Here is a 15,815-nt window from a genome sequence, read left to right on the forward strand (position 1 = left end):
GAGTTTAACGAACAATAACGATTTGGTAAACACGACACAGTTTGCAAACCGAGCAGAGGAAGTTTACAGGAAATTAATGTGAATTATTCTATAAGGTTTTTCTACTATTTTCACGTCTGTTAAGGACCGAATTATAGTTAATCATTACAACACTGTGCACTGTACTTATTATGATTTAATTAAAGTTCTCTAAATAGTAGATTTAGAAAGAAGCATACAATTTTTAATTAAGTTATTGTTTATTGTGTTCAGAACTAATATTAAAATGAGTGATACAAAGTTAAATTTACATATTATTTTTATCGTTTTATGTATATTTTTAAAAGGAATTCGCGCCGTAGATGACTGTAAGTTGAAATGTTAACTATTTAATTATTTGATGTCTTATTGTATTGTACTTATTGTGTGTAATATATTATTAAACGTGTATTGTATGCCGTGTGGTCCCGGCATAGAATAGGCCACCCCTTTCTTTCCCGTCGGTGTCGTAAAAGGCGACTAAGGGACCTTAATGATCAATGGATGGGTAGCAGCGTCTTTCTGAAACTATTATTAAGGCCTCACTGCAGTTACCAACCCGCCTGCCAAGCTTGGCAACTAATGGCAAAACCCCTCAATAAGGGGAGACCTCAATTACTGGCTGTACTTTATGTAAATTCTGTTTTTTTTTTATGTAATTTAGAATGGCAAACAAGCTGACGGCGTACCTTTATTATATTTTAAAACCATCGCCTATAGACATGAGCAGTACTATTGACATAACAGAGTATACTGTTTCGCCCATGATACCCCCCATGCGTTGCCATTCCTGAGGACTCAGGTGTTATGCTTCTGTACCCTGTAAAGTCATATATATGTTTATATTTTTTTTTTTAATTAATTAAAAAATATTAATATTGTAATCTCTGATATAATATATTGGCTATATCCCGTGGCTTCACTCGCAAATAAGCACTTAAAGTATACTATGTGCTAAGTTAGGATATAACATACCCGTGTACCAAATTTCATTCAAATTCATTCAATAGTTTTTGCGTAAAAGAGTAATAAACTTTCCATATAATATACTTTCTAATAATAATCTAAATTTCTAATAATAAAATAAATATAGAACTAGACAGATCAAACCAAGTATCCTCCAGTACATTTTTGCTTTCATTTTTGCATTACACATCTCTCTGATCACTATATTACAGCGTTACTATTCTCCGTGACGCGAGCGCCTCGGTATTTCGGAATATTACAGGACCACCGTGGTCAGCCGCTCTCCGTGGAAGTCTCAGAGGAGTACATGGACCAGGATTATATAGCTACTAACAGGTACGATATAACTTTTTTAAATAATAGAGTACGATATAGTACTATCTCTAATGGAGTGAGTGGAACGTTTAACTTTGTGCTCTCAGATCAAGTTTCAGTTGTAATTTCTGAATTGTCAGATTCGGTCAGGATTATTTAAATTATCGTTTGCTAATAATAATACCCTTTGATGCCATGTGGTCCTAGTGACTACCCCTTCCTTTTCTGTGGGTATCATAATAGGAGACTAAGTGAGAGTGAGGGATGGGCATCAGCGTCCCTCTTAAAACATCTCCAAAGATTAACTGCGATTGCCAATCCGAATGCTAATCATGACCACTACTGGCAAAATTGTTCTGTTTCTGGCAAATGGATTTTATTTCATTTTAAAACCCCCCAAAGTGGAGGCTTATGTTCACCAGCAGTGCACAGTTAATGGCTGCTATGATGATGATGAATTAATTATTATTATTTATTTAAATTAAGAATTGTAAAGATATGAATCAAATAGAAATAGTAACTGCTTGTAAAAAATAGCACTATAAGTAGTCTATGGATGCAATGGTTTGATGCATCACTTGGAAAGATTCAAATTGCTTCTTTCAATTATCAAAGACGGTGTTTCTTCTTATCATTAGATATAAAGTATTTTATTAATATGGTAAATCTATTTTTTTTTTGATGGGTGAAAATGGTATGGTAGCCCCGCCTGCGCTAACGGAATACGCTGGCGGAGCACCAGTGAAGGGTCATAGATGAGAATGAAAACAGGCCAGTTAGTCTATCATGATGAATTCATCAGGAATTAACCATGATAGTTTCCACCAAGATTCCAAGATAGGGGGAACCGCGAGGAGATCGACCTGGTTGGGTATATTGCTAGCAATAGGATTCTCAATCTCCATTACTAACAATCCCTTTCCCCCCTGGTAAATCTATTAACAATGCTACTTATTTTCATTATGTTTGGTTATAGGAAACGGCACAAAATCAATTGGAATCAGTAAGTTCTTTAATAATATCGATATTTCTATACTCTAAGGCGAAATCTCTCCGAAACTAGTTGTATGCACGAGTGGACTTATGAAAATGGATAAAGCAAGCGATGCGTATAAGGATAGACATTTTTACCATTTAATGTTCTCATCTTTTTTGCAAGGGATTTAGTGTGAAGATAGATAAAGAGGTTTAAAATGTGGGATTATCAAACGCACTGAAGCTTAGGGGCATGTACTTATCGAAATGAATAATGTAACAGAATTTTTTTGTTTGCTAATGGAATGAATTGTGCATTAAGTAAGCATTGCATGAGTTTCCAACAAAGTTATTAAAAACCTGTGCACATATAATATCTCCAATTTTAAGTTATTTAATAAACTTATCTTTCATAGAAGGGACATTTCCAGATTTACTTAAAATTTCAGTAATAAAACCAATTTATAAGAAATATGACAAACAGTTAGTAGATAATTACAGACCTATTTCCTTGATACCAATAATAGCAAAGGTGTTTGAAAAGGCAATATATACAAGAATCGTTGCTTTTCTAGACAAATTCAAAATTTTAAAAGATGACCAACATGGTTTTCGTAAAGGAAAATCTACTTCTTTAGCTGCATTTAAGCTTATAAAGACAATAACTGAAAATATTGACAAGAACATTGACACAGTTGCAGTTTTCTTTGATATGAGCAAAGCATTTGATTGTGTATCCCATGACATTCTTCTCAAAAAATGTGAAAAATATGGTCTACGAGGACTTGTATTACAATGGCTAACTAGTTATCTAGAAAATCGCCGTCAATATGTCGAAATTAGTGGAATTAATGATCATGCTGAAGAAATACATTATAAATCCAAAACCTCTGTTAATGATGTGGGAGTTCCCCAAGGAACAATTTTAGGACCCCTGTTATTTATAATATATATAAATGACCTACCAAATGTAACTAAACACCAATGCACCTTATTTGCGGACGATTTTTCAGTAGTAATATCACAAACTCCACAAACAGATTTCAATACTGATATCTGTGATACTATTGCTAATGTTGTGGAATGGCTCGACTCAAATTGCTTAGAAATTAATATTGAAAAAACGAAATATATGAGATTTTATAATAAAAGACCAAAAAGTGATCAATTAATAATTACAATTCGTGAAAAATTAATAAATGAAATAAAAGAAATTTCATTTCTTGGTATTACTATTGATAACCAATGCTCGTGGAAAAACCACGTAATAAAAATATGTAATAAATTAAACAGATTTGTCTATGCTCTCTGGAAATTAACCAAATTAGTAGATCAAAAAGCAGCAGTCATGGCATATCATGGACATGTGGCATCAAACCTTAAATATGGTATACTATTATGGGGAAATTCGGTAAATATTAACAGAGCGTTTATAACTCAGAAACAATGTATCCGTGCCATCTGTAATAAGCGACCTATGACACCTTGTACGCCACTATTTAAGCAGCTGAAAGTACTCACGGTTCCATCAATATACATATTGGAGTGTTGCCTCTTTGTGAAAAAACATTCTTATTTATTTGTAAAAAAAGATGACTACTATAAATTTACTATTAGACATCCTGGAAGGCTTAAGCTACCAAACATAAAAACACGTCTATATCATAGTAACAGTTACTCATCGTGTATAAGAATTTACAATAAATTACCAAATTCACTTACTGATCTGTGTTTAAAAAGGTTTAAAGTCATTTTATGTAAATGGTTAATAACAAAATGTTTTTATACACTGAAAGATTATTTTGCAAGTAAAATGGACGACATTATATAATTGAATCTAGAATGTAGAATATTGTATGCAACACATATTTGTAAATGTATGACGGACGTAACCTACTGAAAAATAATGACATGCATGTATAATTTTACAATAATAATTTGAACTTCAATGTGGCTTTAGTAATATGACTTCTAATTAATAGTTGATTATTAATAATACATATAAAATGTTGCATGCCAAGCTGGCTGAATGTCATGGTTACACAAAATGTATAATGTTATCTAAACTTACCACATTCATCGCAATAAATTTCATTTCATTTCATTTCATTTCATTTCATTTCATTTCATTTCATTTCATTAAGTCCGCCCTATGTATCAATCTTTTTTTTTTATAAAACGTACAATCTTTTGCCATTCCTGACGATTAAGACGTTTCTTGTGCAACTTATAATGAGAAATATTGCGACGGCCCATTCGTTGAAATACAGTAACGCTTGAAGTAATCCTTGAAGATTACGGATTATGGTGTTATACTTACCCTGTAATTTTACTACCATATCCCATCTTGAAATAAAACTTGAAACCAAAAATAGCCATGCAAGTATAGCAGCTTTTTGACTGATACAAGAGTGGGACAGAGGTATATAAGCAAACTATTTTGGTTGTTTCCTTCTGGTAAAAAATATTTGTATATACATCAATTTGTGGCATAGAATGGGCCATCTCTTATTTTTCCGTGGGTGTCGTAAGAGGTGACTAAGGGAACTTAATTGTCGAGCGATGGGTAACAGCGTCCCTATTAAAACATCGCCAAATCCTAACTGCGGTTGCCAGCCGTCTGCTAAGCGTGGCAAAGGGGAGTATCATGGGCGTAACAGTATACTCTGTTATGTCCATGGTATTGCTCATGTCTATAAGCGACGGTTACCACTTTCCATCAGGTGGGCCGTCAGCTTGTTTGCCATTCTAAGTTGTATAAAAAAAAATTACAGGCAAAACCTCTCAATAGAGGAGGTCTCCCCCCCAACAGGGGGAGGTTATGTGAATAGTTAAAGGCTAATATGATGATATGTACCAATTATTGTTTTAAGTCAATAAATAAGATAGATAAATGAATTTATTGTATGATAGTGTACAGTTCATTTAAATTGTAAATTTTTTTTTAGAAATCCATTGGACATAGATGATTTTGACGATGACGACACTGAAGAAGTAATCGATGAGAAAGACAAAGACGTAAAAGTGCCCAATAAATATAATCTGCAGGCCGGTCCTGTGTAGACATACCTAGTATTTAAATTAAGATAACTTTATTTTTTTTTTACAACGCAGGGGGCAAACTAGCATGCGGCTATTTTTAAACGATATGAATATTAATAATTTCGAAATAATTTTATGATAAATATAAAATTGTACGAGTAAGTAAATGTTTTTCTTTTTTTCATTTAAGAGTTTCCTCTTGTCGGTGCAACTAATTCATGCATCTTCCTCCAGCCAGCTCTATCCCAGGCCATATCCTTTATCTCCCTATACGACATGACGCCTAGTGTTAAATGTTTTTATAGAAAAATATTTTGATCAATTTTTATTTTTATTCCTATCTATTAATAAATAATTATTTATGCTGATATTCTAAAAGATGGGCTACCTGTTAGAATGTAGGGGGAAAGGAATTGTTAGTAATGGAGATTTACTAGCTTCATTACTAACAAACCTTATCAGGTCGACCTCTACTCGGTTCTCTCTGGAAACCATTGTAGTTAATTCTTGTGGAATTTATCACGATGGACCAACTGACCTGCTTCATCTTCACTTATCATCCCTCACTGGTGCCCTGCCAGTATATACCGACAGTGCTGGCGGGGTTACCATTCCAGTATCATTCCACAAAAAAAAAACCTGTTAGAATGTTAGCGTGGCGCAGAAATGATTGGTGCTATAGTAACACTCGAATGTAACACACTAATATGCTTAAATAGGTGACTGCTTCGAATATAAAGTAATTCTAAAAGATGTATCAAAAAATCGGGTTATATTCGTATGATTTTGACAGTTTACGGCCACCATATTTATTTTTATTTATACAACAAGTTCAACAAGTTGTTTTAATGCACAAAGATTATATAGGACATGTATATATATATACATACGATATCTACTCATTACCATTCTTCCTTCGATAGTCGAGAAATAAAATAAAAATATAATAGAAGATATTTTGGTATAATCGACCTTTTTTTTTTAATTTGGCTAGACAAGCTCCCACGTGTCTAGATGTAGTCGTTGAACAGTAATTAGTCATATTTAAAATGTACTTTTAAAAATTTTATTCGATATAGTAATTGAATCTATAACTTTTAAATTTACGAAAAATAAAAATAATAAAATCCATCAATTATTCACATGTCAATATATTTTATTTTAATAAGAAATTATAAAAGTAGTAAAACAAATTCGTATTTATACACCTATTTCGCTGTACATATTTTCCAAGCGCTCCTCGATCAATCTCGGAAAAACTTTATCAGGGAATAGTGGCATTCTGGCCATTTCCAGTGACTCTTCGGAGTAGTCCGTTGTCTCGTCAGTGTATAACTCAGCCAGGTGATCTTGGTAGATCCTCTCGCATTCACTTGGATGTTCGCTTTTTATTGTGCTCGGATGGTAACCAATGGCTTCTATCGGCCCAACAGTAAGGTATGGCACTTGTGTTGTTACTTCGAAGTGTTTACCTAAAATAATATGACATAATTAATTTTATGATTTGCTATGTGTGCCCTATGGGTCATCCCTTCCTTTCCCGTAGGTGTCGTAAGAGGCAATTAAGGGAGAGCGAGGGATGGGCAGCAGCGTCCCTCTTGAAACATCTTCAAACGCCTAACTGCGGTTGCCAATTCGCCTGTAAAGCGTGGCAACTACTGGCAAAACTCCCTTTATGGGGAACGCTTATGTCCTGCATTGGACAGTAATCGGTTGAAATAATAATAATAAATTTTATGACAAATTTAAAATTCATCAGTATTGCATGTATTTTTTTTTTTTTGATCGATGAAAATGGTATGGTAACCCCGCCAGCGATAATGGGATACGCTGGCGGAGCACCAGTGAAGGGTGATAGATGAGAATGAAAACAGGCCAGTTAGCCCATCATGATAAATTCATCAGGAATTAACCATGATATTTTCCAGGGAGAACCGCGAGGAGGTCGACCTGGTTGGGTATATTGCTAGCAATGGGGTTCTTAGTCTCCCTTACTAATAATCCCTTTCCCTCTTATTGCATGTATTACATCTCTATATTTAAAAATGACAGAATTTTCATCGTGCCTTGGATCAAACTGTTTATTACTTCTCTCGATTCAAAGGTTATTTGGAAGAGATCGCTTTTAGCGATAAGGTCGCCCATTGTTTTCTCACTGTGATTATTCTTTGTAATTCTTTGTACCTATTTATAATAAGTTTACTATATTGTAATCTTTTGGAGGTAACAATAAAGAGTAGTATAGTTATAGATTCTACTGCTGCATAGATGATTAAGAATAATAAATTAATAACTATATATTCGTGCTATAAATTATCATGAAGTAACGAGTTTATGGATTTAGTATCTATAAATGTCAGCAAGAATGAAGCGTAATAGTCTAGGTCCATTCACAGTCAACTAGGTTTTTTTTATGGGATGAAAATTGTATGGTAACTTTGTTTGTTTTGCCATCTGTATTGTTTATCGGTATACATACGCTGGCGGGGCACAAGTGAGACACGATGGGTGAGGATGAAATCAGGTCAGTTGGATCGTAGTTTCGAATTCCGAAATATATATCAGAAATGATAGTTTCCTGGGGGAACGGTATGGAGATTGACCTTACGGGGTTTTTGTGAATAATGGGTACTAGTATTCGCATTACTTTCGCATTACATTTGTAACGATGGATGAATAGGTGAATGGATGTTTGTTACAGTTACAGAACGGATTTCAATGACTTTAGTACATGGGTAGATTTTATCCTAAGTGTATAGGACATTTTATATATTATGGCGTGAATTTATAGGGTACAGAGGAATAACACCTGAGTCCTCAGGAATGGCAACGCATGGGGGTGTCATGGGCAAAACAGTATATTCTGTTATGTCCACGGTACTGTTCATGTCTATAGGCGACGGTTACCACTTTCCATCAGGTGGGCCGTCAGCTTGTTTGCCATTCTAAGTTGTATAAAAAAAATACAGATTCGTGAGTGATGCCACGAATCTGTATTTTTACTGCTAGTAGGGATACTGCTAGTAATAAATAATATGATAGATTATCAACCTTACGATGTATACTCACGGTCAATATGATCAGGTATGATAACTGTAGCCACGGTCTTGGCCAACCGCTCGCCATAATAGTCTCCCAAGATATCAACTTTAGCTCCGTGCATCTCTTTATAGCTGGGTCTCTCATTGCATTCCTCCATATGACGTCTCCCCGGGTGAGGTTTCTTCGGTGGAGGAATCTCTGTTAGGGGCACAAAGTTCTTGGCCACTCTTGCACCTACAGGCTTCACTTGGATCAACCTTTGCAGTTGAAGAAAATTGTATATAAAATTTAAATTCTCGTTGATAATTCAATAAGATTTTGAGCTTCTATACTGACACGCTACCTTTAGCTGTCGGATTAGTAAAGGAGGCACATTTTTTTTTTTTATTATTTTTCTGTCCATCTTACTTTGGGGAAAATGTTTAATTTTAAGGGGAATATTTCCTTAAAAGAATAAATCCCTCAACAAAAAATAGCTTATATTTGACTCTCATGCATTATCAACTTTATAGGTTTACATTTTATTTATAAAAGTTGAGTGACTATATTCTAAGCTACTGGCAAACTTAGAATAAGGACTAAAGCATAAAATGATAAAATAAGAACAGTAAGTATCTCAAATGCTTGTCTCTTTTTCTCTTACACAGTATTAACTTGCGAAAAAAGGATGAGAAGTGTGCTGTCAGATATTATTTTTTGTTGGGCTATTGGAAGAAGTGCATAAGTATATTTTATGTCCGCTATATAAAATGTTGATTCTAACTTGTTCTATTATAATAAAAAAAAAACGTAATACTCACTTATTCATCACAACACTGTTTCTTATCTCGCAATGTACATGACTGCTGATATGTAGAAATACAAGTAGATAGATTAAAAACATCATTTTTGCTCTTCAGCAGTGTAACGACATAGTCGGTAGTAATACGGAGCGGGTATGCAGCGCTGTTTTAAGCTAAATCCCACATTATTCGTATTATCTGATAATGGTAACAATGTGGGCATTGTTGTAGTACAATGCACAGGTGGTGGATTGCTTTTATTTCGTTTTGCATTGCCGATCGTGAACTTTACAGGTATGCTAATCAAGGTTTAGTTCAAATTGATAATGCAGTCTCATTCGCGGTGCATTTTAGAGATGTAAATAAGTATCTACATGGATGAACTTTAATAATTATTTTTGTCTCTTATTTTTTAAATAACGAATTATATGCAGTGTGCATAATTATTTACTGTAAATTATTATTTATACATTTATAAGAATAGATCCCACACAACAATCGGGAAAGGTGAGTAATGAAAAATGATTTTTTTTTTAATAATTTTTAAATGAGAAATATATATTTCTTTTATTCCATATTCAATTACAATATTATATGGTAATAATACAAAATTGAATTAATATATATAATTATTTACATGTTTAAATCAGAGGGTCTACCATGAAGTGTTTTCCGAAATTTCGGAGCCAAACGAAACACAAATTTGATGTTAAAATTGCATAATACATGCCGTTTGGAAATATTAAAAATGTTAAAATATTGTTTCTTTGGATGTTTATGATAGGATGTATGATAAACGAAATGTTGAATTCCATTTATTGATCCGATTTTGGTATAAACAAAAACACGAAATTGAGTCCGAAATTTCGGAATTTCATTTCATGGTAGACCCGCAGGTACTAAAAGTTTGTATAAATAGACAAACAATAATAATTAAAACCTAAATATATATTCGTTGGTTAAATAAATACATCACAAATATAAAATAAATATAAATATAGGAGTATGTTTATAATTTATCAGTGGATACTATTGTGAACTGATTGTAAGAAAGAAAACGCCGGTTCGTGTTGAAAAGTTATACTGTCAGTATACATAAAAAAATGAATAATTAAAAGAATACAATATTGGAAATACAAATTACAATGGAGTTTGTAACAGATACAAATTATTGTCTTTAAAAAGTAGGTAAGATTACGGAGATGTCTTTTGTATTGGTATTAATTTAATATTTTATATAACAAATAGTACATCTAATGAAGTCGAAATTGTTAAGTAATTAAATTAATAATTAATATATTTAATATTTTAAAGTATTATTAAACTCTAGAAGAATCTCGACTTTTTCTTCTTATAGATAACAGGGTCAAGATGCCAAGTCTGATTGCCTCCGCATGAGATGAGTGTGAAGCATCCACCGTACACTATAGGGGGGTCTGTGTCTGGAACGCAGATGTTATCCTGGCAGAAGGTGGCTGTTCCTGAAGAGTAGAAATAAATATTAGAGAAAAAAGAAAGTATAGAGAAATAGACTTATTTTTAATAAATAACTAACATTGTATTTTTCGCTTGATAATCAATATTCCGTCAAGAATCGAAATTAAGACTTTATGTGATCAATAAAGTACGATTTATGTAAAACCACTGAGATATTTCACTAATATTGTAAATGTTCATGTTTGTAAAAATATTAAAATTTTAGATAAATCGATATTTATTAATTTATCATGCTTAAACGATTGAAATTATTTGAGTAAAATTTAGCATGTACACAGATGGGTCATGTTTTTTTTTATTCTTATTTCCTGTGGTAAAATCGCGGGTAAGTAATTTATTAAGTAAGCAAAATGGTAAAAGGATGATGCTCCTTGATGCTCATTGATGTTAAGCAGTTAATAAAATATTTGAAAAATTTTATGTTTGTTATATATATATATATATATATATATATATATGTATATGTATCATTTTTCCATTAAAAGAAAGAAGGAATTTCTATTTAAGTAAACTAAAATTTAAGCATTTTCGAATAGGTAGTCATTTCATATTCGAAGTCGTGCTTCAGGTTTTTTAGTTTCAGTTTAGAAGAATGAATGACACTTACCAACATAACCTGTAGGTCGTGCCTGACGTTTATTTTTCACGTAGTCCACAATGGCCTTGGACAAAGCGTAAAAGTGCTTGCTGGCTTTATATCTCATTTTGGCGAGAGCTACGTCACAGTCACTTTTATCAGCTCGACAGTGGTACACAAGGTTTTTTGTGTTGGCTTTGATCATTTCTTCACGGAGGACTTGATATTTCGTGTCGGTGTACAGCATTTGCGCGAAGCGAACGTTTACTGTAAAAAACAAAATACTAAACCGATTTTGATAAAAAAAACCATTTTCCAAATCGGTTTAGAACTGACGGAGTCATGAGGTAAAAATACTATGTAATTGAGAAGCTTTTTGAAGTCGGTCGATGAATGCGTTTAGTGTTAAAACGATTGAGTTGCAAAATTTTTTTTAGTTATGTTTTTTTTTCATAGCACTGGGGGTAAACGAGCATGCGGCTCACCTGATGGTAAGTCACCCGCAACACCAGAAGCATTGCAGGTGTGCTATCGGCCTTTTTAAAAAGGAATATGCTCTTTTCTTGAATGTCGTGTCGAGTTAAATTGAAATCATTAGCATTCTTTGCAACATTGTTATCAAAAGAATATGGGTCGAAATCGAAAAAAATTCGAATCCCTCATACTGACACAATGCATTCACAGTTAAGTCAATAAGGGAGGTATAAAACTTTTGTTTTTAAATTTGTTATTCACTAAATTTTTGTACTATAGCTATGGGTATTGAATAGATTCTTAGTAGAACGTACTTGTAACGATTTCTATTTAATCTTCTCACTTATTGCACTCAGAAATATTAATATAGAAATAATACTACAAATAATAATTACAATTAGACACGATGTAAGCACACGTGCAAAATTTTAGATATATTTAAGTCTTAAAAAAACCAAGAAGAAGGCCAATAATACAAATTTTGTCATGCAATATTTTATTAACGTGAAGTTTCAATTCTTAGAACTGTTGACTTTAAGCAGATGATTGGTTGTAAAAATAAAAGCCTAAACTTTGAACATATTACGCCGACCCCAAAATTTAAGTAATTGAGACAAGATAGATAGATAGATAATTTATTTACATTACTTACAGCACACAAATTACAATAAAAACATACATATAATACACAGCAAAAGAGATAAAAGAATGAAAATAAAAAAACAAATAAAAAAAAAACAAAAAACAAAACAAAATATATAAACTAACAATCTTCTTTCTTTCCCTTCCTTCATGCGTATGCTATAATAACACAAAATGGTCACAACTCAGTTTATTGCTTTGCCCTTAAAAGAGCAAAACACTGATATTCTGCTGTGGCCAAGAGTAAGATGATCATGATTAAAGTGGCAGTTTCTATGGCATACTGGAACGCTTATCACTTTGACAGCGGGCTCTTTCATTTCCAAGGATATATTTATCATCATTTCGGTCATTGTCCGTCCACTGCTGTACATAGGCCTCCCCCATAGATTGCCATAAGGAACAGTTCTAAGCCACCTGTATCTACTAATCCCTGCAATGCATTTGAGGTCGTCATTCCATCTAGTATCTAGTAGGGGTATCATTCTACACTGCGTTTGCTCGTACGGGGCCACCACTCAAGAACCTTTCTTCCCCATCGGTTGACAGTTCTTCGAGCTCCGTGACCAGCTTATTAACATTTCAGTTTGCTTATCCATCAAGGATATCTTATGAAATATAAATACAATAATAAATTCACAGATTCGCTAGATCGTTTGACACGTTCTTGCCAATAAATTAGCGAAGTAACAGAATTCTGTCGCAGAGCCATTATTACAAGCAGCCCATCAATCAAACAGGTTTATAGCTAATAATGGTATATCTATTAGTAAACACTCCCACTGTTGGCATTTAATTCTAGTTTTACGCGGTCATTTGAAAAGTGCTAAATGCCTCTCTAGCAAGGAATCACTTTGGTTTCTATCAATCTTGTGATTTATATTTCGTATGAGATTAAAAAAAGACATTAAAGTTTTTAATGTTTTTGGTTTAGAACAAACTAGTAGGATATTAAAACTAGTTGGTTTATTTCTTTTATTTTCTGCTGTTTTGTATACCTCTAATATTATATGCGTCTAATAATAATGGATGCATGTTTGTTACACTTTCACGTAAAAGTTACTGAACGGATTTGAATGTAACACACGGGTTGAAGTACACGGGTAGGTTACATCCTAACTTAGTACACAGGATACTTTATGTATTAATTCACATGGGCGAAAGCGCGGGATACAGCTAATGTTGTATATATTTTTTTAATGTCTAAATTCTGTTTTGCTATGTCTAAGTTTTTATTAGCCTGGTCATGTCAGATTTGTAGATTGACGAAAAACGTTTGCCATTTATAATAATTTTATTTTTATAATAATTGATCATTAATTTTTTTTGTGATTATGTGAAATGTTTTAGTATATATATATATATATATATATATATATATATATATATATATATATATATATATATATATATATATATAACTAAATAATATATTATAGATTATGTAATTTTTAATTTGTAACAATGAAATCTTTGCCTGCAAAAAAATATAAATAAATAATAATTATAATGGTTTATATTATTACACGGATATTGTTAAACATTAAACCTATATGTAATTTCATGTATAATATATATTATGTATCACATCATAATTTACACACTTCATTGGATGGGTTATGGCCACAATTGGTCATAACCAATTAGATATTAAATTTATGGTAAATACTGTATTGTCATATTTGTAATAAATGATGATTAAACATCGTTAATAAACGTAATGGATCCGAGAGACGACGGTGGACTCTGCATCGCTGTATTTGATTCGATTATCGTATTTAAAAGCACACGTCGAAACTGATAAGTTGATTGTTACTTACATGGTACAACACAGTGACAATAATTGCTATAATGTCGATTCGAAATTACCGTATGAATAAATTATTCGTTCTCGAATTATGCATATTGAAAGACGGGTTGTTCAATTAACGTTGCAGTTTTGACAGAGACCAATATTTATTGAATTTACTGAATTTACTGGGTACAGAGAAATAACATCTGAGTTCTCAGGAATGGCAACGCATGGGGGGTATCATGGGCGAAACAGTATACTCTGTTATGTCCATGGTACTGCTCATGTCTATAGGCGGCGGTTACCACTTTCCATCAGGTGGGCCGTCAGCTTGTTTGCCATTCTAAGTTGTATAAAAAAAAAAAACATTAACCTACACGTTAGAATTGTAGTAATGGAGGAAATATTATTATTCAACTGTGCAGCGTATGAGGAAACAAAGTAACAATACAAAATTATTTTGACACATTTAAAAAAAATTATAGTCTAAGACATAAAATAATAAGATCAGGTTCCAAATTTAAATTAAAAAAGAAAGTTTAGTGTCATAAATAAAATATCAGCCAGCATTAAAAATATAAGATTATAATTCTGTTTTTTGGTTTTTTCTATCTACGTAGTGATTATTTACTCTGTGTGCTAAATAACATTTCTACAAAACTATAAACATCTATGTACATAAAAGAAATAGATTTTTCACTCCTATATGATTTTCTAAAAATAGTAATCATAGGTGACGCAGTCGGTATATCCCTTAAGTTTGAGCAATATGATTTGGAACAGTGTTTACCAAAAAGGTTTTGCTGTAAATCGTCGATCTATCTATATAATGTAATTTTTAGAAAAGAAAAAATTATTCAGAGAGAATTGTATATTTTTATTAGAACAATAAAGGACAACACAAGAGGTAAAAAGTTTTCCTCTGATTAATCTTATATTCTTAATATTTCTCCTTCGCTTAAAATATTTATGCCTAAATAATAGTTTAGGTTAATCATCTAAAAATTACAACAATAGTCTAATAATTACAATAATTTAATAATTACAAAAATTAGAACAACGACGACTTACACTCAGCGCCAACAATAATTACAAAAATAATTACAATAATCTAATAATTACAAAAATTACAACAACGACCACTTACACCCAGCGCTAACAATAATTACAAAAATAATTACAATAATCTAATAATTACAAAAATTACAACAACGACCACTTACACCCAGCGCTAACAATAATTACAAAAATAATTACAATAGTCTAATAATTACAAAAATTACAACAACGACCACTTACAGCCAGCGCCAACAATATAACTGTCCATACGACCAACATAGTAGGCGAAGATCACAAACACATACAAAACCACCCTCATGCTCCTCAGTTAGAAAACTAACAACTATGAACACTTATGGGCATTTAATGGTCCAATTAGGCTCGCATTAAATGACTCGTAAATTGGCAATCAAAGCAGAATTGGATGTTTACTGCTTTGATTGGAAATAAAGATTGAATGTACCGGAACCTGAATACGAAACGTCTGGGTTAGACGCAAATTACGTGTATAAGAGACTCAATTAATTTCTTATTTAGTAATGAAGATAGGGTATAGGGAGATTGATAAAGGCAGAGATGATATTGAACTAGGTACATTATTGGAAAAATTAATAGATTAAATAATATTAGAAAT

At 32.4% G+C, this 15,815-nt stretch overlaps 3 protein-coding genes and 1 long non-coding RNA gene across 4 annotated transcripts; 2 read left to right on the plus strand and 2 right to left on the minus strand.

Moving 5' to 3' along the window:
* Positions 1 to 6: 6 nt before the first annotated feature.
* LOC113513343 (uncharacterized) lies at positions 7 to 5,597 on the plus strand. Its single transcript, XM_026897335.3, has 4 exons — positions 7 to 347; positions 1,197 to 1,320; positions 2,276 to 2,302; positions 5,223 to 5,597. The coding sequence occupies exons 1-4, from the start codon at positions 266 to 268 to the stop codon at positions 5,335 to 5,337; spliced, it is 348 nt and encodes a 115-aa protein (XP_026753136.1). The 5' UTR covers positions 7 to 265; the 3' UTR covers positions 5,338 to 5,597.
* Positions 5,598 to 6,466: 869 nt separating this feature from the next.
* Positions 6,467 to 9,278, minus strand: LOC113513345 (uncharacterized). Its single transcript, XM_026897336.3, has 3 exons — positions 9,159 to 9,278; positions 8,386 to 8,615; positions 6,467 to 6,788 (listed from the first exon to the last, which is right to left on the minus strand). The coding sequence occupies exons 1-3, from the start codon at positions 9,242 to 9,244 to the stop codon at positions 6,517 to 6,519; spliced, it is 588 nt and encodes a 195-aa protein (XP_026753137.3). The 5' UTR covers positions 9,245 to 9,278; the 3' UTR covers positions 6,467 to 6,516.
* A 24-nt stretch (positions 9,279 to 9,302) lies between these two features.
* Positions 9,303 to 10,622, plus strand: LOC128202623 (uncharacterized). The gene is made up of 2 exons (XR_008253889.1): positions 9,303 to 9,434; positions 10,498 to 10,622. It is a non-coding gene; the product is annotated as an uncharacterized LOC128202623 (long non-coding RNA).
* LOC113513346 (uncharacterized) lies at positions 10,238 to 15,531 on the minus strand. Its single transcript, XM_026897337.3, has 3 exons — positions 15,422 to 15,531; positions 11,245 to 11,481; positions 10,238 to 10,621 (listed from the first exon to the last, which is right to left on the minus strand). Exons 1-3 carry the CDS (start codon positions 15,498 to 15,500, stop codon positions 10,467 to 10,469), a joined length of 471 nt encoding a protein of 156 aa, XP_026753138.1. The 5' UTR covers positions 15,501 to 15,531; the 3' UTR covers positions 10,238 to 10,466.
* Between the last annotated feature and the right edge of the window lie 284 nt (positions 15,532 to 15,815).

Source organism: Galleria mellonella, unplaced genomic scaffold (assembly GCF_026898425.1).
Source record: "Galleria mellonella isolate WM207_F2 unplaced genomic scaffold, CSIRO_AGI_GalMel_v1 utg139, whole genome shotgun sequence".
NCBI classification, from domain to species: Eukaryota; Metazoa; Arthropoda; class Insecta; order Lepidoptera; family Pyralidae; genus Galleria; species Galleria mellonella.

Coding starts and splice junctions, on each gene's coding strand:
- LOC113513343 (XM_026897335.3), top strand. CDS start 266: ATGAGTGATACAAAGTTAAATTTACATATTATTTTTATCGTTTTATGT. Junction 1,321..2,275: donor GATTATATAGCTACTAACAG/GTACGATATAAC, acceptor GTTTGGTTATAG/GAAACGGCACAAAATCAATT. Junction 2,303..5,222: donor CACAAAATCAATTGGAATCA/GTAAGTTCTTTA, acceptor ATTTTTTTTTAG/AAATCCATTGGACATAGATG.
- LOC113513345 (XM_026897336.3), bottom strand. CDS start 9,244: ATGATGTTTTTAATCTATCTACTTGTATTTCTACATATCAGCAGTCAT. Junction 8,616..9,158: donor AACAGTGTTGTGATGAATAA/GTGAGTATTACG, acceptor TCAACTGCAAAG/GTTGATCCAAGTGAAGCCTG. Junction 6,789..8,385: donor CATACCTGATCATATTGACC/GTGAGTATACAT, acceptor ATATTATTTTAG/GTAAACACTTCGAAGTAACA.
- LOC113513346 (XM_026897337.3), bottom strand. CDS start 15,500: ATGAGGGTGGTTTTGTATGTGTTTGTGATCTTCGCCTACTATGTTGGT. Junction 11,482..15,421: donor TTATATTGTTGGCGCTGGCT/GTAAGTGGTCGT, acceptor TGTTTTTTACAG/TAAACGTTCGCTTCGCGCAA. Junction 10,622..11,244: donor ACGACCTACAGGTTATGTTG/GTAAGTGTCATT, acceptor TCTACTCTTCAG/GAACAGCCACCTTCTGCCAG.